Genomic DNA, 23,417 nt, shown 5'->3' on the forward strand with positions numbered 1-23,417 from the left:
CGGTTACAAAACATGTTTAAAGATACAAAGATAAGAGTAATAAGTACAAAATTATCACCAATAATACTATTCTTATCACATTACAAGGTTGGAAAACCATAAATTTTACTACAGGGAAAACTATTTCAACAAAACATACAATGTCAACAGAAGAATACAGCTTACAAGAAAGTATAAAATGGTTTCATTCAGTATCAAGTGGCATTCGGTGTTGGTTGGTTGTTTTAGTAACCGAACAGTTACATGCTAAATCATACACAATGCAAATCAGTGCTACCGTGTTCATATTGGTTCTAGTACTACGGCATAGGGAAGAAGTAAGCGGTGCCGCTATTGCTGATCGTTTATCTCCAATGGCACTCATTATCGGTGGCACTGATGTTGAGGATGGGAAGGCACCATATCTAGCTGGTTTGGTGTATAACAACTCTGAAACATATTGTGGTGGCTCGATTATAGCCGCTCGATGGATCTTGACAGCAGCTCACTGTGTAACAAAGTAAAACAGTTCGCTAACGTCACATACAATTATATTAATTGATTGTTTATGTTGTGATGATTTCGCTTTTTCAGCGTTACTGTCACAAATTTAACTGAAGTACGGGTGGGAACAAATGATAACTATAAAGGTGGATCGATGTACCAAATAAATCGTGTTATACCACATGAGCGGTGAGTTAGAATATTAAATTAATAACGAATCCCGTTGTACATTGATCTAATCGTGATTATTTTAACAGGTACAGTGCTATAACAATCCGCAATGACGTTGCGCTGCTTCGTCTGAAGACCCCAATAAAATTTGAAGAACACGTTGAGAAGATTGAACTTAACGAGGAGATCGTTCCGATTAATGCTACACTAACAATTGTTGGATGGGGATTCGTTGGATGGAACAAAGAAACCCCAAAACGAACTCAAGTGATTAAAGTTCAACATATTGGTCTAAACCGTTGTCGAAAGATGCCAAAGGGTAGTACTATTTACCCTGAACATCTGTGTACTTTTTCTAGAGCAGGGCATGGTCTGTGCAAGGCAAGTAAAGAATTTATCGAAAAATCTATATATGCATAGCTAACCCCTTTGTCTTCACATTTTAGGGAGATTCTGGTAGTCCTGTGGTATGGAAAGGGAAACAGGTTGGCGTAGTCAGTTGGGCAATGACGGACATGTGTGCAATTGGATTACCCGATGTACAAGCCAGCATTAGCTACTTCTATGGTTGGATTAAGAAAACAATGGCAGCTAATAGTGATCATTGAAATCTACAAAACTGGTATCAGATGTTAGGCAGCTACAATATCAAATGTGCTCTTGTAGAGGTAAATGATAATAACTTTGGAACCCTCTTTATTGGCTATAATATGAAAAAGTAAATCTATGATGCCATTAAGCGATGAAACCTATGGGTCCCAATTAGTGATCCGAAAATAATATTCATATACAGTGGAGCGCCGTTTATCCGGGTACCTTTTATTCGGCTATCCGTTTATCGTGTTGTTGAGAAATGACATTTCAATACAAAGGTGACATTGCGTTCTGAGGAGGATATTTAAAAATTCGGTTATCATAGCACATGGGCATAGTGTTGGGAGATTCGGGATTAGGAAGATTCGTAGATTCGGTCCCTAGAAAGATTCGATCGGATCGGATCCCGTTTGTAGGATTTGAATCCATAAAAGATTCCATTGCGATTCGATTGGGATTCGATTGGGATTCAGATTGGGATTGGGATTGCGATTGTGATTGGGTTTGTGACTGGGATTGCGATTCGATAGGGATTCATATTGGGATTGTGATTCGATTGGGATTCTGATTGCTATTGCGATTGGGATTCTGATTACGATTGGGATTAGGATTGCCATTGCGATTGGGATTGCGATTGAAATTACAGGCAGTTCCCGAGATACACTATTAATGGGGAACGAAAGAAACCACGTATCTCTAATTTCGGAAGTTGAATCACCGACAAACCGACGTGACACTGGTGTTACAAAAGTGTCCCACACGAAAGTACTGTCATTTACCAGTGAGGCAAACACTTCTGTCAAAGTAAGCTCTGTTCACTGCTGCTTCGATGTAAACAACTTTTCTAAATACAAATGGCGAAGGAAGTGTGAGGCAAGATTTTGTGAGAATTATTGGACAAAACACCCAGGAAAATCATTTTATAAGTTTCCAAATCAATGCAAAAGATGTGGGAAGTACATAAAACAATACGCATTGGAATTTGCGAAGAAAAACAAAAAGGGGGTTTAGCAGTTTCTTCTCTGTGTCAGTGTAGTAAGCGAATCATTATAGAGATTGCGCTAGTGTTTAACGTATTTTCATTTGAAATAAGGAGACAACTTTTGAAGCTCATTTTGTTCGAAGTGTCACGTCGGTTTGTCGGTGGTGTCACGTCGGTTTGTCGGTGGTTGAATCACACAGTTTTCAGTCAAAATATAGCAAATGTTCGTGTAATGTAGCATTTAATGAGAAGTTATAGTCACTAAATAAATTATTTGATTTGATATTAAATAAAGGTCCGCGTCGGGAACATGTACTAATTATAATGTAAGTACTGCAAAGTTAAATAATTTGGAGTAAAACAGAACTGCAAATTAGAATAAAACGCTATTCCACACTGGGATTGGGATTCAAAGATTCGAATCTCATCCAGGATTGGGATTTGAAGATTCGAATCCCTTCTGAGATTCGTTTTTACCATCACTACATGGGCATAAAAAAACATACAATACATTGCAAATTTCAAACATTCTCTTTGGAAAAACATGCAGTTGATAAAAACTGGGTAATTTTTATCAAAACAAACGATTAATTTCCAAAAAAATATAAGGAATTTGTGATTAAATATATCATTTGACTCATTGAACATCATTTGAAAAAATGATTTAAAGTGTTGGTACAACTCTGCAGAATGCGAAAGGTTTCGGTCTCGATCGTAACTTGATCGGCAGTAACAAAGTGGGTTTATTATACAGGTGGGCTTATCCCTAACAAATTGACAGCAGTGCTGTAGAAAAATGAAAACGAAATGACAGGAGGGGATTCGATCATTTGTTGATGTATGCGTGTTAATTCCAATGGCTATTTTGGTTGATGTGTCGTAGTGTGCAAGATCTATTAAGGAGAACAGGTCGATGCAAAGCCCGTTGCTAGGTTGCCATTTTCAGCTCGCTTTTGACAGTTTCATGAAAAAGTGTTTACAAACAAACGGCTAATAGTTAACGCGCAAAAGTGGACGAATTTATTATTAGGAAGGTTATATTGGTTAAATTTCTTGCGGTCAATCACTTCTGGACAATAAAGGAGAAGTAATTGCAGTCTACTCTGTATTCAGAAACATTGATAACCTTTTTCATTGTTTGCCATTCCGTGACCACAAACCACTACCGTTTGCAACGGTCCTGCTGGAAAAACGAAATGTTTAACATGTTCAACTGGGTTAAAGAAGTCCTTTTTACTTTCAATTGAACACTGAGAGTAAAATGAAACATCCAATCGATACACACTGGTACAATATGCATACCGTCATTTACTTATAACCTGGCTACGAATGATAAATGAGATCCTTGGATTGTATCAGTCATGTAATATTCTAATTGGATTCTAATTATTCAAATATTCTACCAGGAATTGAATGTGAAATGCTGAACAAAACTCTCATTCACTCCATAGCAACGTCCATCGCTAAACATAAACAATGTTCACTTTAACTGTCAAAATTTTCCCATGGCTTTCTGTCAATTTACTCTAAGCGCTTCGACCTGTTCTCTTTCAAGGACCTTGGTAGTGTGGGTGAAAAACTACGTATCACAATCGAATCCCCTCCTGTCATTCGTTCGTCCAATATGGCCTTCCCGCCAAACCTATAAGCCCACCTAGTCCGTATACCCACTTTGGGCAGTAATAAATAAAAAATCACACATCATCGATTTATTGACGTAAAGGCGATACACGGTACCTCTTACACGCGGATTCGGAGATACGCGGTTTTCTTAATTTGACAGTTCTTTGAGCAATTCAATTGTAAAATGCCAAATAATTTTTGTTTTTATCGGATGTTAAAAACTATTTCAACAGGTTTAAAATTCTTATATTCAGTCAGAATCATATCAAATAATTAATTAAGTGGCTAAAACCACCCCCTACTTGCAAAATTACTCGCAAATTAGTGATATTTTGGCTGGAAATCACGAGATTTGACTTACGCGGTATTTTACGGCCGTTTTCGGTCCCCATTAACCGTGTATCTCAGGGACCACATGTACGAGGTTTCCTTTCTTAAGTTTTCTACCTTAATACTATATCTACTGTATCCAGTGGCGAATTGATCCTGTCACTGGCCAAAAACGAGAACAAAACCTAATTTATATTCCAACTAAACAAACGAACAAACTAGTAAAATATACGTTTTTTTGTTTTCTACTTCTACTCTACTTCAAGTTCTACTTCTTCTTCCTAGAATCTGAGAAATCGCGATTAAAATTGGTGTATATCTGCCCGGGTAGCCTGGTATGGGAAAAACTAAAAACTCGATATCAGCAGTCTTTATTTAAGCGATCGGTAAGACTATTGAAGGTTCTGCTGAAGCGATCAACAGAAAGGTTGAATGAGAGATTCTCAACTGGAGAGTTATGAAGATGAACATATGTTTACTTATAAGCGGGGCGAGGGTCTTATTTCCAGTTTCTCACTTAGAGATCTTAGAGTTCTTAACGGCCACGCATGTTTGCGTTATGGTTGATAATTAAAACCATCATCATATGTCTCTGAAAGGATTTTACTCGTCTTCAAATGACATTTGCGTTATGATTGGGTTTTTCTTATAGCTAAGCCATAAATATTTAACATAGCTTTATAATCATATGTGGCTTCAAAATATATAAAGAATGGGAATCATATTTATTAGTCCCATTAACGGATAAGAACATGTAGGATTTTGAGAAGTTATGAGTAAATATTTTTTATTTTGTTTTGTCATACCGATCTATACAGGCTTTCTAGACTTATGAAGAATCACACAGCCGGATATAAATTTAGCGTGTACATTAAAATGTTACTTTGTAATTACACGCAACACCTTCTGGAGGATCTGGAGGAGGGAAATAAAATATCCGAACCTTTTAACCTTATTCATTAGAAATTTCGAAAATTATTTCATCTATTAATACTCGATACATTCAATTCAATCGCGAATAAAATTGGAGGCTAATTGGTGAGTCAAAATCGTCCCAATTTCAATCAAATTTACCTCGATTTCATTCGATTTCATATTGAATGCACTCTTTTATTTTTACATGACGATCTACGCTACGTTACGTTTACGCTACACTACTAGAACATTGTATACTTAAGAGAATGAAGTTAGAGATGGTTTTTACTACCATTTTTCTTATCAATTTAGAAGGAAGGAAACTCATAATAACCTGCGTTTGAAAAGTATTATTATTAAAAACAAACAAATACGACGAACTCACTATTCGGTGACTTATGGGGATAGTATAAATATTCATGTATCACCCACGATGTACACTCAGTTCTCAGTTGGTTTGTGGCGTCTCTACCCTAAAGCTTGCCAATATGTTTCTCAGCGGCATTGTGCCTTTAGTACTATTAATAGTTCATTCATTGGAAGCATCGCCTGTTGAGCCTTTAGCACCGATCATTGGAGGATCTAATGTTGAGGGCAAGAAGGTACCATATCTAGTTAGCATAACAGTAAACTCTAAACCGTTTTGTGGAGGTTCCATCATAGCGGATCGTTGGATATTGACTGCAGCACACTGTTTTAGTGGGTATGAAAAAATATTCATTACAAAAAAGCATATTTATAGTTCAATATTTTTAACATAAAGGAATATGGTGAAAAATGCAGCTGTTCGTGTTGAGACCAATAATTTTACTGCGAGTGGAACTTTATACCGCATCGATCGTGCTATAGCTCATGAAACGTAAGGCTACAGACTAATAGACAGTGACGTGGTGTCGTGGTACATTGATCATCTCGGTATCATTCCTATAGATTTTTTCCGGGCGCATTTCGTGACGATGCTGGACTGCTTCGTTTGAGGAGCCCTCTGAAGTTTGGAGAGCGTGTTAAGAAGATCGAATTATTGTCGCAGATTGTTCCGAATAATGCCACACTGACACTTTTCGGTAGGGGTTCTATTAGTCAAGATCGCAAAAAACCAAAAATAACTCAAATTATCAAAGCTAAAAACATTGCCTTGAAGCTTTGTCGCAAGATGCAACCAGATGCTATTTACCCTGGACATTTGTGTACATTTGCTAAAAAAGGCAAAGGCGTTTGTGATGTGAGTAAATAATATGTCCCAAAGGCTGTGTGTTAAGTTATGACTAACATGCGCTTCTCTGCTTGTTTCAGGGTGACTCTGGAGGCCCAGTGGTATGGTATGGAAAACAGGTTGGCATAGTCAGCTGGTCAAAAGGATGCGCTGCGGGATATTCCGATGTCCACGCGCGCATCAGCTACTTCCTCCCATGGATTAAGACAACGATTGCAGCAAATAGTGATTAGGATTGACCAGTCATTCTATGTGACCATTGTATTTCACAAAAGATGAAGAAAACAATAAAGTTTTAGTGATGCAAACATACTGAAATTCATTATGCTCCAATGAGATCAGAAAGATAACAAATTAAACAAATCAAAGCGATCGATTGAGCGGGAAGGCGCCATTTAACATAACCAATGAACAGACGAAGGTAAGAGACCGTGAGCGATTTCATGCACGCATCCGACAGATCAAGATCACGAAGCAGTTGAAACCGTCGTAAGTAAAATGCGGTTTAGTTTTCATTTAACCATACTTCAGGAGCCATGTGGACTGTTTTCCAATCCTCAATAGCTTCTTATAAGGACTTTGATGTTTGATGACATTAAATGTGTACAAGTGTGCTCGCGATTTACTTAGCGATTAGAGGTATTGTCAAATGAAACACACTCTCCTTTGGGTTTGGCCCTTGCGGATAGCTGGGCCGTCCGGTTTGATCGCCAATACAGTTTGTAAAACTCGTCATTGCAGTGGGTCATCCGTTGTCTTTCTACATAGAGGCAACCAATACCGCTTTTAATAACCTTCCTCTCAAACGCGGCAAAGAGGTTTTCGTCAGATTTGGACAGTGGACATGGGTCTCAGAAGCGTATGTGAGTATCGGGTCTGTATAGGTGCAATATAGTCACACCTTCGGCTGTTGAGACAGGTTTTTTGAAGTGAAAGCCTTCCTCAGGCTGTAGAATCATATGGAAATGTATTTTTGCATGGTTTTTCAGGCGTTTTAGTAATTTTTGGAGACTTTCTTTACTATTCCGAAAGTGATAATTTTTACGCGAGTTAACACCAATACTATTTAGCAATACTATTTTGCTTATATGCATGCAAAGTACATAGGATTGATAGGTTAAATCTAAGCGAGCGTTTCTAATAAAGATCAATCTGTAAGTAGAATCCAACCAGAACAGACGTTCTTATTAGTGTATCCGAAACCCATACACTTAACTGGCGCCCGAATCAGGAGAGCCCTAGACGGGAAGAGATAAGCTCAGAGCAGGAAAAAAAAAGTCTTCACAAATCTCAGAGAGCAATACTCTCTGAAACAGTGGTCCAAAGAGCCACTACTGCAAAAGAGCGAAGCGAAGCTTGGGACACTGTGGTTATCACCCGATCGCTGTACGAGACCCCTAGTAACCGGACCGGTAAAAAGGATTCCCCTCCACCAGCTGCCTAACCTTCCCCCGAACGGAGTATCACCAACGAGTTACAACAGAGCATCACCGACGGAGCACGACGAAAATCAGCGTTGGTAAGCAACAATAGTGTCTGTGTGAGTATTATTTTGTAAGTATTCAAAGTGTGTGGTGCAAAGTGACAGTGTCGAAGTGAAAAAATGTTCAACGGCAGCCAGAGTTTTGTTCAACCGGCTCCAAATATTCTGGAGCTCGGTAAGGTGCCCGATTTTGTGAGAGATCTTCGCAATTTCGATGGGCAACCAAACGAATTGAATAACTGGATAGATGATGTAGAAAGCATCATGAATCTTTGCGAACGGTGTCGAGTAGGAGAAACTTCTTTAATGTATGAGTTGATCCAAAAAACAATCCGACGTAAAATTTGCGGCCAGGCTGCCGACGTCTTAAATTCTAACAATATTACCTCAAAATGGTCAGAGATTAAAGAAACGTTGTTATTATATTATTGCGATAAACGAGACTTAAAAACATTAGATTTTGAGCTGACTACCGTTAAAAGAGGAAAAAGTGAACCATTAAATTCATACTATGGCAGGGTTAACGAACTATTAGCATCTTTGGTAACACAAGTGCAGACACAGGATAGTTATAAAAATAACGCAAGTGTTCATATCGATTTTTTTAGAGAAAAAGCATTAGATGCTTTCATTCGAGGCTTGGACAAGCCTTTGTCAATTTTGCTTAAAACTGCTAGCCCTACGTCATTAGCAAAAGCTTATCAGTTTTGCTTAGAGTATGAAAATATGGATTGTAGATCATACATTAGTGGCAATAGAATGAACAATACTTCTATTCCGATTCCCAAACCAAAAGAACTATCAGTACCATTTTTGCCGGTTACCACTCCACGTGGTAATTTTCAAGTTCAAAAACCCCCGGTACCGTTACCTCGCCGGCAACCATTTAACAATCACTATAATCCAAACCAGATCGGTAACACAAATACTAACAGAAGCCATCAAATGCGACGAGATCTACCCGTACCCATGGAGGTAGATGAAAGTATTAGAAGCCGATATACTTCAGCTAACCCTATTGCATACAATAATCATTCCACACATACTTATTCAAATGCAATACATAACCCAAATTCAAGCAATAATTTTGTCCAATACAGCGATTCGAATTCTACTACCGAAGTCTACCAACCAACTAACACGATCCCACACCAGTACGTCTCTAATCCTACACAGCACACTAATGCTCATTATAACCAGGTTACTAACACATATCCGAATACATTATATAATCAATACACTAATAGCCCATTATCACCATCACATTTTAATCAGCAAATTCATCCGTTAGAAAGAGAAACTCCTCTTACTCATACCCACGAGATGACATATTTGCCTAATTACCAAGCACCTGGTAAAGATATTAATACACAAGAGCAACCGAACCATTTTTTAGGAATGAACAATGTATGGTAGAACCTGTTCTCCCATACATTGTTATTAAAAATAGAAAAGGAGAATTTCCATTCCTTATCGATACAGGTGCAAACGTTAGTTTTATTAATCCTGAAATTGCAGAATCTTGCGAAACAGCTAAACCATTTGGAATATCTTTAAAAAATATAGCCAGTGCTAGTGGTAAATTTCAATTGAAATCAGCTATCGATTTAAATTTTTTCTATCCTAAAATTAATTACATTTGTAGATTTATGTTACATTCTTTTCATCATTTTTTTGTAGGGATAATTGGAACAGATATTTTGTATAACTTAAATGCAAGTATCGATTTAGAAAAACGGGTACTTAAATTACATAATTTTTCTCAAACATTACAAATACCATTAAATTTTTATACCTCTTCATCACAGTCATCCAATTCTTCATTTAGATTAAATCACTTAAATAACTTTGAACAAACTAAACTTAAAAAAGTGTTAGATTCAAATATGTCTGTTTTCTATGAGCCCAAATTAAAACTTACATGCACTACTAGAGTTGAGTGTTGTATAAACACCACTGACGATATACCAATACACCAAAAGGTATATCCTTATCCAGCAGCTTATACCGAAGAGGTCAATAAACAGATTACAGAATTGCTGGATAATGGTATTATCAGACCTTCGCACTCTGCCTGGACGGCACCTGTATGGGTCGTTCCAAAAAAATCAGACGCTTCTGGAGAAAAAAAATTTCGCATGGTGATCGACTATCGCAAGCTAAATCAAAAAACAATAGCTGATCGATATCCCATGCCTGAAATCAATTATGTAATTGATCAACTGAAGGGACACACTCTTTTTACGACACTAGATCTAGCCTCTGGCTTTTATCAAATAAAAATGAGACCGAGTGACATAGAAAAAACGGCATTTGCTATCAACAACGGCAAATATGAATTTGTTAGAATGCCATTTGGGCTCAAAAACGGTCCTTCCATATTTCAAAGGGTAATTGATGACGTCCTTCGAGAAGAAATTGGTAAAACTTGTTATGTTTATATGGATGACGTTATTATTTTTGGAAAAAACTTAACTGATCATTTAATTAATTTAGATAAAATTTTGAAACTATTAAATGAAGCAAACTTAAAAGTTCAACTCGACAAATCAGAGTTTTTGCACTCTGAAATTGAATTTTTAGGCTACGTAATTGGATCTAATGGTATAAAACCAAACATTAAAAAAATAGAAGTAATAAGCAATTACCCTATTCCAAAAACCTTAAAAGAGCTAAGAGGATTTTTGGGGATGATGGGTTATTACAGGCGATTTGTAAAAGATTTTGCAAAAATTGCAAAACCTCTTACAAACCTCTTAAGGGGAGAGGAGAGTCCATCATCCAACAAAAAAATAGAATTGGAAAAAAATGAAATAGAATGTTTCCATAAGATGAAAAAAATACTTTCATCAGAGGATATTCTTATTTATCCTGATTATAAAAAACCTTTTGTTTTGGCCACAGACGCATCCGACTTTGCTATTGGCGCTGTGTTATCACAGGATGAAGATGGAAAAGATCTACCAATTCATTTTGCCTCACGTACCTTATCAAAGGCGGAAGAAAAATACTCTGTACCAGAAAAAGAAATGTTGGCGATTTTCTGGGCACTTAAAACTTTCAGAAACTATTTGTATGGAGCCACCTTTAAAATCATTACCGATCACCAACCTTTAACTTTTGCACTGTCATCGAAAAATTCTAATGCAAAGCTAAAACGATGGAAAAGCTATTTGGAAGAGCACGACTATGAACTAATGTATAGGCCCGGTAAAAATAATGTAGTTGCGGATGCTCTAAGTAGAATTGCATTTTCGATGACAGGTACGCAACACTCAGCAGATACTTCTGACGATTTTTTTATTATTGCTACAGAAGCTCCAATTAACGTATTTAAACAACAAATTATTTTAAAAATGGGCCCTGATAATATTGAAACTAAAATTTTGTTTAATACTTATAAAAGAATTACTATTTCCATCAGTAATATTAACGAAGCTTCTATTCTTAAAATTTTGCAAGAAAACTTCGATCACTCCAAAATAAATGGCCTATTTACTACTGCAGCTATTATGGGTCAAATTCAAGAAGTCTATAGGACCCATTTTGGGAATCAAAGACTTTTAAAAATTCGTTTTTCTCAAAAAATATTAGAAGATATAGAAGATGAGGAGGAGCAGTACAATTTAATAAAAAAAGAGCATTTTAGAGCTCATAGATGTGCCGAAGAAAATAAAAGCCAGATTCTTCGAAGATTCTATTTTCCTCAAATTAGAAAAAAAATTATTGAATTTATAAAAAAATGTGAAATTTGTCACATAAATAAATACGATAGAAAGCCTGTATCTTACCCTTTACAAAAAACTCCTATTCCTCATAAACCATTTGAAATTACACATATAGATATTTTCTTTATAGAAAATTATCATTTCATAACTTATATAGATAAGTTTTCTAAGTTTGCTCAAATTAAATTGACTCCAACACGTGCTGCTATAGATGTAGTTCCTATTATTAAAGAATTGATTACAAAATACCATCCTCCAAAAATACTAGTCTTAGACGGTGAAAAGACCTTCAGCAGTCGTGAATTGAAAACTTTTTTCCTATCTCTTGAAATTTCTACCTATGTCACACCTGTTGGTCACAGTGAAATCAACGGTATTATAGAACGGTTTCATTCAACCATTTTAGAGATTTATCGAATCTCAAAGATGGAAAACCCGACGTTATCACCACCTGATATAATACAGATATCAGTTCAAAAATACAATAATACCATTCACTCCTCCACAAAATACACACCTCAAGAAATTATCTTACCTTCCATAGACTCATCTAAAATAATAGAAACAGTTTATCAAAATCTTATTCAAAAACAATCACAGGACTTAAAGTATCACAATAAATCACGAAAGGTGATACAAATAGCAGAAAACAAACCTATTTATGAAAAAACAAAAGCTAGATTAAAGCACAAACCCAGATTTGAAAAGAAAACAGTTGTTAAGGTAAATAATAGTACAGTAAACCTTGAAGAAAATAGAAAAATTCACAAAAATGATTTGAAAATTGTGAGATAGTTTAGAGTTGAGTTGATCCATGAAATGATGCATGTGAAACCTTATTTTTGTCTCTTTTGAAGAAAAGAGTTCTGAAATTAGCAATTTTGAAATTTAAATAATTATGCACCTTTGATCATATACATTTCCATGTATTGCACAGGCTACTAGTAGTTAGATACAATATCTAACTAATAAATAGTAATGTGGAAGAATTTGTTATAAAAAAAGAGAAATTAAATAACTCAAACCAGCTGAATATGTGAAACAGAAATTTAAAACTATCTTACAGCTTCACGTTAAACTCCCATGCTCTCGTCCCATAAAAGGCTTTATATTTTGAGTGAGCATTGCTAACATATAACACTTGTGAATTCAGATTTGAGTGAGAATTGAAAACTATGAAAAAGGCCACTATCGTTCAAACACAAAATATCCGTGAAACTGTAATGTTTCTATGGTGGATAATACAATATGGTTATAATGCCAATCACCTGACAATTTTGCAACGTATGTAAAAAAAAAAGCATTATTTCGTGCTTGATATCAGATGCAGGTAGAACATCTAAGAAAGATTGCAAAAAAGGGATGGTAAACCATGAGAACCCAACTCCAAACAGGAGTTTTTCATCGAGATTATGGACGAACACCCTGGCATTTCATACATCGGCTCTATGCATTAAATGTTTCTCCCATCTCTGTTTTTGTTTGGTTATATTCCTGTAATGTTATAGTTTCATCATATGATTCCTTACGATGTGGGCATCGTTCTTTTAAGCTGGGAGGAGTTAACACCAATACTATTTAGCAATACTATTTTGCTTATATGCATGCAAAGTACATAGGATTGATAGGTTAAATCTAAGCGAGCGTTTCTAATAAAGATCAATCTGTAAGTAGAATCCAACCAGAACAGACGTTCTTATTAGTGTATCCGAAACCCATACACTTAACTCGCGGTGGTGATAAAGCTTATTAGGATTTGTCGATAAGAATTATTAATATTATTTCTTATTAGGATTATTAGGATTTGTTAATAGGATTTCCTGAAAATTATTACATCAGAACCTTACTATCACGAAAATCGTTAAATTCGAAAACCGCCGAATTCGGGAACAGATTGTAATCATATTCCAGTAGGCAAGTTGATACAAAAATACTTACATAACTATCAAAGCATTACACTAAAGAATATGTAAATTATCAACAATTAATATTGAAATTTGAATACCATGTGAATAATTCAAATAAACATATTATTATTAGAGTTGTTGACTAAAGGAAAACGGATGTTGGAGAAACGGATTTGGAAATAAAAATACATATAAAATAAATAAATAAATACATAAATTAATTAATAAAAAATAAATTAAATAGATCAATCAATCAATAAATAAGCAAATAAAAAAAATATGTTATTTTTAGAATACAGGGTTTCTCACGATTTATTGGTCAGTTCCCATTATTTTTTGGTGCGTTCTTACGTTTTTTTAATCGTATCCCATAGATTTTTGGTTCGTTCCCATAATTTATTGATATTTTCCGATTGGATATCAATACAATTGGACTAAAAAAATCTGGGAACGGCCAAAAAATCGTGGGAACGTACCAAAAAAATATGGGAACCCACCAAAAATTTATGGGTATCAACCAATAAATCGTGGGAAACCCTGTATGAAGCACATGTTCTAAAAATTGAATAAAAATTATAAAATACCTCATGTTCTTTTATAGCTATTTCGTAAATGTTTTTTTTTTTGTAAAGAAACTCACAACAAATATTTACAAACTATATATGATTTCGTGTTTTCAGTGGTACCTAATATTTATTTTACTATTAGTTCATCAAAATTTTATTTTATTATTTGCTGCCTTAAGTAAAAAAACGTATCTTAAGAACCATGCAAAAATATGAGTTGTGAAATTTAACAAGTTTTCCCATTGGTTTGAGCCTATAGCATCATATGCAATACTCCTCCTACCGTTTAAGCGTTAATCAGCGTAGCAAAAAATCATCTATTGTTATCTGGAACGCTGTTGAGCAAACAGTATATAAAAAGAGAACTTCTGTTCATATACAGTCAGTGTGTCCGACAGTCAAGGAAGCTCACTTGTGGTTGTGAGAAGGATAAGCATTACGCAAACGAGGAAAAATGGTAGTCCATATCATTTTCGCAATTCTACTAGCATGCGTTAGCAGAGGTAGCGCAAGTCCAGTAGATCATCCGATATCTCCCTTCGCTGCTAACTACATTGTCGATGGATCGGATGCAGAGGAGAATGCGGCACCGCATCAGGTTTCACTGCAGATTGATAGTAACAGCATATGCAGTGGATCGATAGTCGGTGATAGATGGATATTGACAGCAGAGCACTGTGTGCCTTTGTTACAATTGTATGCTTTCACTTATCATAAGTATGGTTTTGTGTCGTTTATCCTAATTTAACCTAATTTTATTTTAGTTACACCGAACAAACTAACGACACTCGTGTTGTGGCAGGCACAAATGATTTGAAAAAGGGCGGCACACCGTATTTTATAGATCGCTTTTTTAACTATGACAATTGCTCAACGATGCTAGTGCATGAAAATATGTTCAAGTATGTTTTTTTTTACTCTCTAAGACAGTTTAATAGTTTAATTCAAAGCATTAATTATGTTTCCTTTATTTTTCAGTTCACCGCCTAATGATATCGCGTTAATACGTTTAACAACGCCGTTGAAATTCAACGAGCGCGTACAAAAGATTGAGTTCGCGGCAGAAACTGTGCCGGAAAATTCTACACTTACACTGACAGGATGGGGAGAGATGAGAAATGGGACGAGACCTACTAAGCTGCAAACCATCAATGCGCCCTCCATAGGGATTGATCATTGTCGGGCTATTTATAATGAAACGTTGCTTAATGACGGCACAATTTGTAGTCTATCAAAACGGGGCGAAGGATCATGTAGGGTATGTACATTGAATAATTCTTAGAATTCATTAGTAAAAGTATTTAAATGGGGCAAACAATCCCGGCTCTTTTAGGGAGATTCTGGTGGCCCCGTGACATGGAAAGGAAAACTGGTCGGTATATTCAAAGCAGTACACAACAAAGGGTGCGGTGAGGGATTTCCAGATATTCACACAAGTGTCGCCTACTACTACGAATGGATAAAGAATACTATTGCCAACAATAGCGTTTAAAATTATGAATTGAACCGATTAGAAAAGGCTTTAAATATATTTTAAAATATGATGAAGCATAACACGGGAATAGTCTCTTATTTAGATAGTAAATTTCAATATTCCATTGCCAAACAAACATGTGATCTCACTACTTTGTATAAACTTTTGCATGAATTTGGGCTTGATTTTTTTTTCGTAAATTTATTCAAAATAAGATATAGCAACATATAGCAATAGACTTACGTAAAGCGTACAGTGTCGTCCTTTCCTTCAGTTCTCACTTTGGCCAATCATTAGCAACACGTTCGAGAGCAGATGAATGTAGTCTTCCTCCACCATCTGCACGTGCGACAAGCCGGTAAAACGAGGCTCCTGTGGTTCGTAAAATATCGGTTCATCTTCCGGCTCTACGTAGGCCATGCTTTTGGCGGATTCGTTCAGCCCATCATCAAACATGACCCGCTTTATCGAAGCGGATGGCGATGGTTTTAGGATCCCCCGAAGAACCGGCGTAGATGAGCTACGTCCCACCACATCCTGACTACCGCTGCTGCCAGCGATCGGGCTTAAAACATTTCCGGCGCTGCTGCTACTGACACTCTGCTGTTCCGTGCCTTGGTGCTGCTGGTGCTGTAGATGCATTTTGCGAACCACATTAATGCGCATCGAATGTTGTGCACTGGCAGAGGACTGTTTTTTCGACTGCTGTGCTGTGGACGATTTCGATCGATCGCTTGTGGATTTACCACCACTCGTAGTACGACCGGCTTCATCGTCGTTATCGGTATCGTGATCGGGCGCTGCAGCGTAAGGATCATTTATGATTGGCACCACGCCGTGCTTCTTGCGCGAGAGAATGCATTTCGCATCCTTCAGGATGCGTTTCTTCACAAAATCGTGAAAGATCAGTAGTTCCGTGCTAAGCTCCCGCTTGATGAGCTGCTTCTCCCGCTGGGAAAGGTTCGTATCTTTCAACGCGAACAAACTCTGGGACGTTAGCAGTGTTAACACGTATTCGAGTCCACAGACACACCGTTTCGTGTCCAGGTGCGTCAGCAGCTCGTTCGATAGCGTGATTGCATTGGTGGAGGTGTAGCTGGACACGCTGGTCATGGAGAGCGTTTTTGCAAACTGCACCCTCTTGCCAAGACGAGAACCGTCCGATGGAGAGCCGGCTGGCGATGGTGATTCCCCAAGGGCGGATCGATTACCACGCGAGAGCAGTCCCATCGTGAGTGAACCGTCGCTCGTGTCATCCTGCTCCGTACCCTCCTGAGCCGGCAATTCGTTGAGCGGTGTTTCGTGGAAGCTGTAGTGTTGCTGTGCAAAAGTGTATGGTTGATTAACATTCCTATTAAACCAAACTGTCATACTAATGCTAGACTTACCAAGTTCAGAACCTTTGTAAAAATGCAAACCGCTTGCAGCAGCGAGCCAAAGCTTAGCTGGGAATAGTTATCATTGCTCAGCTTGGGCGCACCGAACTGGATCTCTATCAGCGGGCACCACTGGCTGGGAATGAACTCTACATCGCACAGCAGGGAGAGCAGCGGGGGCTGAAGCAAAGCAAACACTTGGCGCACAGTGTGATGATCTCGATCAGGTTGTTCATCGCACCGACCAGCTCGTCCGAAGTGTCGATCGTGCTCGGATCCATCTCCAGCTCGGACACGATGAACCCAACCGCGTCAGCCGTCCCCGTTGTGAGTCGCTTCAATATTTTCGGTCTGTACAGCAGCGAGATGGAATGATCCATGAGGAACTGAGTGCAGCGCTGCCAATGGAGAGAGAGAGAGAGAATTAAAATTTGCTCCATTGCCATTTGCCCTCTTTCCAATTCTTCTTACCATAAGATTGAGCAAACTTTGGCTGTGCTCTAGCCGCCATTCCTTTTCGAACGGAACCATCGTGCACAGCAGCTGGAGCGTTTCGAGAATCAGCACAAAGGCGCTCGGTTCGAGCGATTGCTTCGCGAGCATTAGCGAATCCATGAGATATTCCTCGTGGATGCCGACGAAAAAGATAGCATCGCGCAAAAATCGATAGCCATGCTTACTGAGCAGCGCCCGCACCAGGTGTATGCCCTTCGAGTAGATTGGCCACCAATCCTGCGTTTGCCATTGCTGCTGCGTTTCCTGCGAAGCGGGGTGAAAAATAAAACACATTATAATTCATAGAAAGGAATAGAAAGCAATCACTGCTCTAGCTTACATTCGCCATCACGTACGGACGCTGGAGCAACTCTTTCGGCGGCAACAGCTTCAACCATAGGTAGTCTCCCACGTCGCTGTACAGCAGCTCCTCCGAGCAGCGACTTTCGGCAAGCAGAATCAGCAAGTTCAGCAGCTCCGTAACCAGCTTTCTGCGACCGTACTCGGGCAGCACCGTGCCGGTGATGCTGAGCAAACGTTGGAACAGCTTTCCCTTCACCAGCCAACTAACCCACCGGGCGCTGGCTTGCGCCGTCGCGGAACCAGCCTCCGGCTGATCGAAGCTTATCGTCAGCTGCTTCAGCAGATTGATCGCTAGCAGTAGCGAATTGTACTGCTTGCCCTCGATCGCGTCGCTCACCGTTTTGGCCTTCAGCCCGTGCGCCTGAATGGCAAGCTCGAGCGCGTGTATCTCCTCCCCGGCAATGTCCACTGCCGCGCGCGTTATCTCCGCCGCGAGCGTGTAGTTCTGCAGCAAACAGTCGGCCTGCAGTTCGACCGTCTTAATGCCGATCGCCAGCAACGCCTCCTTGGCCCGCTGGTGTATATCGGCGTACGAAATGGCCAGCAGACTGAGCAGCGTTTCGATCTGCCCCAGCATCTGGTCGTCCTTGGTCGCGTCCTCGGTAAACTTGTGATCGAAATCGGACAGCACGATCAGGTACAGCTCCGACAGTACGATCAGTGGGCGCAAATCCTGCAGTTGCTCCACCCGTTCGACCAGCACCGCCAGCAACCGCTCCGCTAGGTACGTTTTGCATCGATCGGGCAGCGAAATGCCGGGCTCTTTTTTGCGTACGATCAGCACGATCAAATCCTTGAACGATTGCAACCGTCCTAGCCAGTCGGGCGTAGGATCATTGGCATTATCAGTACGGCCGCCACCTCCTCCGCCGGAACCGACGCTCACATTGCCTTCGCTTCCATCTGCCGTCTGCCGGTGGGTGTCAGCGTGCGGCAGCTCAAGCACAATATCAACCCACCGCTTGAAGATGCCGAACGTTTGGGTGAAGCGTTCGAACACCTTCGTCAGCTCCGGGCCCATCTTGAGGCCGGTAGCCGAGCTGACGCGAAACAGTTCAATGCCGAGTATGTTGAACAGCTGACTGTACGAGCGCACATTGCTCGAGGTCTGCTCGCTAAACAGCGGATTGCACAGCGAGGACCAAAAGTTTGGCTTCTGCAGCAAACCCTTCACCAGCGCCTGCATGTTGTTCTTCCACAGCGCGTGAAACAGCGACATAATGCGCGACAGCAGCGGGCTGGCCAGTTTGGCCGGATCGTTCGAAATGGCCTCGAGAAACTCCTCCATGTACGTCGGTATGCCGTCGTTAATCATCGTTTTCGGGCGGCCCTTGCCACTGCTGCCCGAGGCCGCCGCACCATCCTTTGCCAGCAGCAACCGACGATCGGGTTTGCCGTAGTTCACCTTGAAGAACGCTTCCGTCAATCCGGGCTGCTTGTGTACGCACGATTCGACAAACTCCAGCACGGCCAGCTTCAGATCGTCGCTCTCAATTTCATCGTGCAGCCGCTCGAGGAACGTGTGCCGGATCTGGTCCGGTTCCATGTCCAAACACGCCAGCAGCGACATGCGAAACTCGATCGCAAACCGGCGCAACAGGCGGCAGGACAGAATAGGCAGCCGGGGATTGAAGATGTTGCTCATGTACCCCGTCACCATCGGGATGATGCGCAGCGTGTCGCGCTGCTTTGGCTGCGTGTAGATCGCCGATTCCAGCGGGGACAGGTCGTACTCGTGGATGTGCCGCTTCAGACGCAATATCTGCATCAGTATCGTCATCGAATGCTGGATCATCAGGTTTAGCTGCTGCTCCGGCACGAGCATCCAGTTCGATTCGCGCTCCATCACCGCCTGCAGGTAGCCGTTGCCGAGACCGACGATTTTGAGCAGCACCATGCCGTTGTCACGGTTCAGCAGGCTGTACACGCAAGCGTCCCGCAGCACGCGGCGCGCATAATCGCTCTCGAGCTTGTCTTCGCTCAGCTGCAGAATTTCGTAGATGTACTGGACGACGAACACCAGCACCCGGTACCGGTCGGAGCTCGTTTCGAAACGCCAGTTGTTGGCGTACGGCAGCACCTCGCGCAGTAGAAATATGGCGCCCGGTAGCTCCACGCCGAACACGTTGTCGCGCCCAAGTTTGGTGTAGGTTTTGAGGAAGTTAAAGTACGCCATCAGGATCGGATAGCGACCAGCGTTCCGCTCCACGTTCATCAGATAGTACCCGATAAGGCTCGAATCGTACCCCACACCGTTGGCGTAGTCCTGGTACGTTAGATTCGCGTTGTTCACCGAAGGCAGAATGTTGAGATTGATGATGCGCGTGTATATTTCCTGCTCGAACAGCGGCACCAGCGCGGTGCACACGTTCAGGCACTGTACCAGCAAATCGACCGGCGGGTTCGGGACGGCTCGGAACTTGAGCAGCACATCGAACACCATCTCCGTCGGGTGTACCATTTCCGCGGTGATGTCGTGCGGTTGCTGTATGCGTCGGACGGCCACGGCCAGGTACTTCAACCCGGTCGCAATCCGCTGCACCCGCTCCGAGTTCAGCGTGCTGGTCGCTTGCGCGTCCTCGAGCAGTTCGTTTATCTCGTGGTGCAGTGCGTTAAAGTAATTGTAGCCTGTGCTAAAGTGCACGTACGTCCGCTGGTTGTGCAGGTCCCGCACGATCAGCTTCGTACCGCGCGGGATGGTGAAATTAATCTTGCTCGATGGGGTGTAATCGTGGCACAGGATGAACTCGTCCTCGTTCGAGCTGGCGGCTTTCCGTATCTCGTACTGGTTCTGCCCGGTGTACAGCTCCGTATAGACGGGCAGATTTTCCACCAGCTCCTGTATGTATTTGTTCTGCGACGAGCCGGCCGATGCGAGCGCGTACGCCACCTTCGACAACGGTGTAAACTCGACCGGAAAGTGCTCCAAACAGATGTTGAACAGTGCCCGTATCGGGTGATCCTCGATTTTGCAAAACTCTGTTGCAATTGTTGGCGAGGTGAGCAGCTCACTCAGCAGATCGTAAATGTTGCTGTGATGGGCGATCGATTCGTCTGCATCGAACAGTTGGCACAGAAATCCCAGATGGTTAAAGATGGACTTTCGTACGATCCTGGCCGTCAGGCTCTGGTCCTTAAACATCGGATGCGATACGATCGCGTGCAGATACTCAAACACGCCGAGCTTGATGGCGCGCGATCCCAGCTGCTGGTAGCGTCTCGTCGTGTCCTCGTCCTCGACGGTGTGCTGCAGGCGAAAGTTGAACAGCATCCACACGAGCAACAGTGGCCCGTGCTCGGGAAATTGATGCAGCGACACCATCGGTCCGTCGAGCGCGGCCACCACCCGCTCGATCCAGCCCGCGTCGTCAAACTTGTCGGAAAGATCGAGCGTGCGGAAAACCAGCGCAAGCTCATTGTACGTGATGCGCTTCACCAGCTCGGCATGGATTTCCGACCCCGGGTCCAGGTGCTCCTGCTGCTTGCCGAACGAATGCTCGCGGAACAGCTTGAACAGTTGGTCCAGCTCCTCCGGGCTGATGCCGCTGTAGTGTACGATCAGCAGCAGGATCTGCAGGATTTCGTTCGTTTCTCTCAGCCGCCGTTCGGCACAGGCGACCCTCGTTTGGCCGTGCAGCAGATCGCCCGCGAGCGGCGCTTTCTGCGAGCTGGGCGGATCCGCTATCAGGTGCGTTAGCTGGGCGAGATAGGATTTGCGCAAAGCCTGAAGGCCCATCTTTTCCACCACCTCGCGGTACTCCTTCGAGTACGGATGCGTGCCGGAGTGGAAGTATTCCAATAGATTCTTCATCACCTTCAGCTGCACCATGCGCTCCAGCGTGTGGTACGTCCAAATGTCGTGCAGCAGCTTCACCATCGACGTTTCGGTGGAAATGTACTCCGCCAGTGCCGTTGCCGCACCGCGGTACTCGTTCACCAGATAGTAGCACAATATTTGCCATGATTGTACCGCATCTATGTCCTGCAGGAAAGGGGAGGGAGAGCAATGGAATTGGTAAGAGTTAGTCGGAACAAACCACCGCTCCACTTACCAAATATTGGTGCAGTTTGTTGGCGAACGGTTGCAGCTTCAGCTGGTTCCTGTCTTTGATCAGCTTCTGCAGCTTTTCCTCCGAGGCTTTGGTAGGCTTTTTGTAGTGCAGTATTCCGTCGACCAGCTCCTTCGACACCTGGAACAGCTTCTCCTTAACATCCGCGTTTGGTGTGCCGTAATGTATGCCCGAAACAAACTGCCACAGCTTCCTCCATTGGCTGGAACAGAAACTGGACCGTGTGTAAGGTTATGTGAACGTAAACAAAGCCAAACGAGCGGCAATCGCGCCTCCAACTTGTTTGTCGACTTCATTGTACAGCTCATTACCAACACTTACATGATATCGCCGTTGATGTCTTCCATTGAGAGGGGAGTTTAGAGCTAAGAGTTTGTAATTAGCACTTTGTATTCTAGTCTAAATAAACATTTACTTAGGAAAGTAAAGGAAATTGTATAATGAAATGAACCGGGCTGCAGTGTCGGTCACACAAGATGAAGATATTCAATATACCGAGGTGAGATATGACAGTTAGAGCATGACACATGAAGGAGCGATTATACGGTGCGTAATTTTAGAGACAGTATTTAAAAAAAAATCAAGTAAAAATAAGGATTTTTTACATTTTCTTAGTTTCCTTTTTTGTTTCTAAATTTCTTCTGATTTTAGCGATAGTGATGGCATTTCCCTAATTGATAGCATGGTGCAAATGTGTAGAAATCCTCACGATTTTCATCTCTTTATCTTGATATTTCGCAGTCAAACCCCAGCTTTTCACAGGCTTATCCTCATTGTATGACGTCATAATGGTTTGTGTACACAATTCTGACTAGCGCAAAAGAGACCACAACAGTACAGCACGCTTCGGCTCGTTACCCGATATGGGCAGGCTACGGAGCAAGCTGCAAATCTCCAAAACAAGGTCAACTGTCAAACCAATTCGCATTGTGTGCAATCGAAATTTAATTGATTTTGATTAACTGCTCTCTTCCTGCAGACTAGTTTTTATTGGCCGCAAAGGCCCAAAACCTACACCACTGCCATCAAAACCTTTTCCCGCTTCGTCGGTGAGCGCAAACTCCCCGCGAAAGCTGAAGTAGTGAGAGTTTTTTTTCTATTGTTGTTGGTATCAGTTAGAAGAATGTCACCAACAGCTAGAAGATTGTGGCTGTGATACGCGGGGCTGCGTGAGATAATACGGTGTGGCACGATGGGCACTCGAATACAATTTGCTGAACGTTGCGGCTGCATTCGATACCGCAGGAAATGCGATAACACCAGCCTAGCGTAAGTGGCAGCGGTTCAGCCATAGACGGGGGGTCGTTTTTGTGTGAAAGAAAAGTTAGAACGTACAGAGCAACGTGCTTCGAACAAAACACGTCGGTCCGATCCGGGAGCAGCACCACCGATGGCTCAATCATTTACCTGGTAAGCATAGTGTTGCTTTCATATCTGATTTACAGGGCAGACTTTTCAACCAATTCCCCATGTGTAAAAAGTGTTGGCAAAGTGTGAAACTAAATTACGTTCGCCCTGGTACGCGCGACGGCTTGCAAAATTCCGCTGAGGTGCAGGTATTTGTTTACCTTGCTCTTGCTACAAAGTACAATCAGCAAACCTACCCACACACCCCCACCACAAAGGGACTAGGAGTGGGAGGCA

General features: G+C 41.4%; 3 protein-coding genes across 5 annotated transcripts in view; 2 read left to right on the top strand and 1 right to left on the bottom strand.

Moving 5' to 3' along the window:
- Positions 1 to 205: 205 nt before the first annotated feature.
- On the top strand, positions 206 to 15,535 carry LOC121601602 (CUB and peptidase domain-containing protein 1-like). Its single transcript, XM_041930430.1, has 8 exons — positions 206 to 499; positions 574 to 672; positions 741 to 1,035; positions 1,101 to 1,251; positions 14,430 to 14,691; positions 14,760 to 14,897; positions 14,974 to 15,253; positions 15,329 to 15,535. Exons 1-8 carry the CDS (start codon positions 261 to 263, stop codon positions 15,485 to 15,487), a joined length of 1,623 nt encoding a protein of 540 aa, XP_041786364.1. The 5' UTR covers positions 206 to 260; the 3' UTR covers positions 15,488 to 15,535.
- A 130-nt stretch (positions 15,536 to 15,665) lies between these two features.
- Positions 15,666 to 22,249, bottom strand: LOC121601598 (nucleoporin Nup188-like). Its single transcript, XM_041930423.1, is given in 7 exon segments — positions 15,666 to 16,789; positions 16,858 to 17,021; positions 17,024 to 17,243; positions 17,317 to 17,604; positions 17,681 to 21,685; positions 21,756 to 21,975; positions 22,095 to 22,249. Coding segments are annotated over 7 exon segments (5,973 nt in total). The 5' UTR covers positions 22,121 to 22,249; the 3' UTR covers positions 15,666 to 15,739.
- Positions 22,250 to 22,627: 378 nt separating this feature from the next.
- Positions 22,628 to 23,417, top strand: part of LOC121601600 (N-alpha-acetyltransferase 60-like) — a 3,607-nt gene continuing 2,817 nt past the window's right edge. For 2 of the 3 annotated variants that reach the window (XM_041930426.1, XM_041930427.1), the window contains exon 1: positions 22,629 to 23,183. In XM_041930426.1, coding sequence (XP_041786360.1) covers positions 23,164 to 23,183 — 20 coding nt within the window. In that variant the 5' untranslated portion in view covers positions 22,629 to 23,163. Of the gene's footprint in view, positions 23,184 to 23,417 lie in introns of all 3 variants that reach the window. The other variant, XM_041930425.1, reaches the window with a different exon arrangement.

This window comes from Anopheles merus, unplaced genomic scaffold, assembly GCF_017562075.2.
Source record: "Anopheles merus strain MAF unplaced genomic scaffold, AmerM5.1 LNR4000122, whole genome shotgun sequence".
NCBI lineage: Eukaryota > Metazoa > Arthropoda > Insecta > Diptera > Culicidae > Anopheles > Anopheles merus.

Excerpts from the sequence above, each read along its gene's own strand:
- LOC121601602 (XM_041930430.1), top strand. The coding sequence starts at position 261 with ATGCAAATCAGTGCTACCGTGTTCATATTGGTTCTAGTACTACGGCAT. Across the intron at positions 673-740 it reads CGTGTTATACCACATGAGCG|GTACAGTGCTATAACAATCC; the intron begins GTGAGTTAGAAT and ends TTATTTTAACAG. Across the intron at positions 14,692-14,759 it reads TGTGTGCCTTTGTTACAATT|TTACACCGAACAAACTAACG; the intron begins GTATGCTTTCAC and ends ATTTTATTTTAG.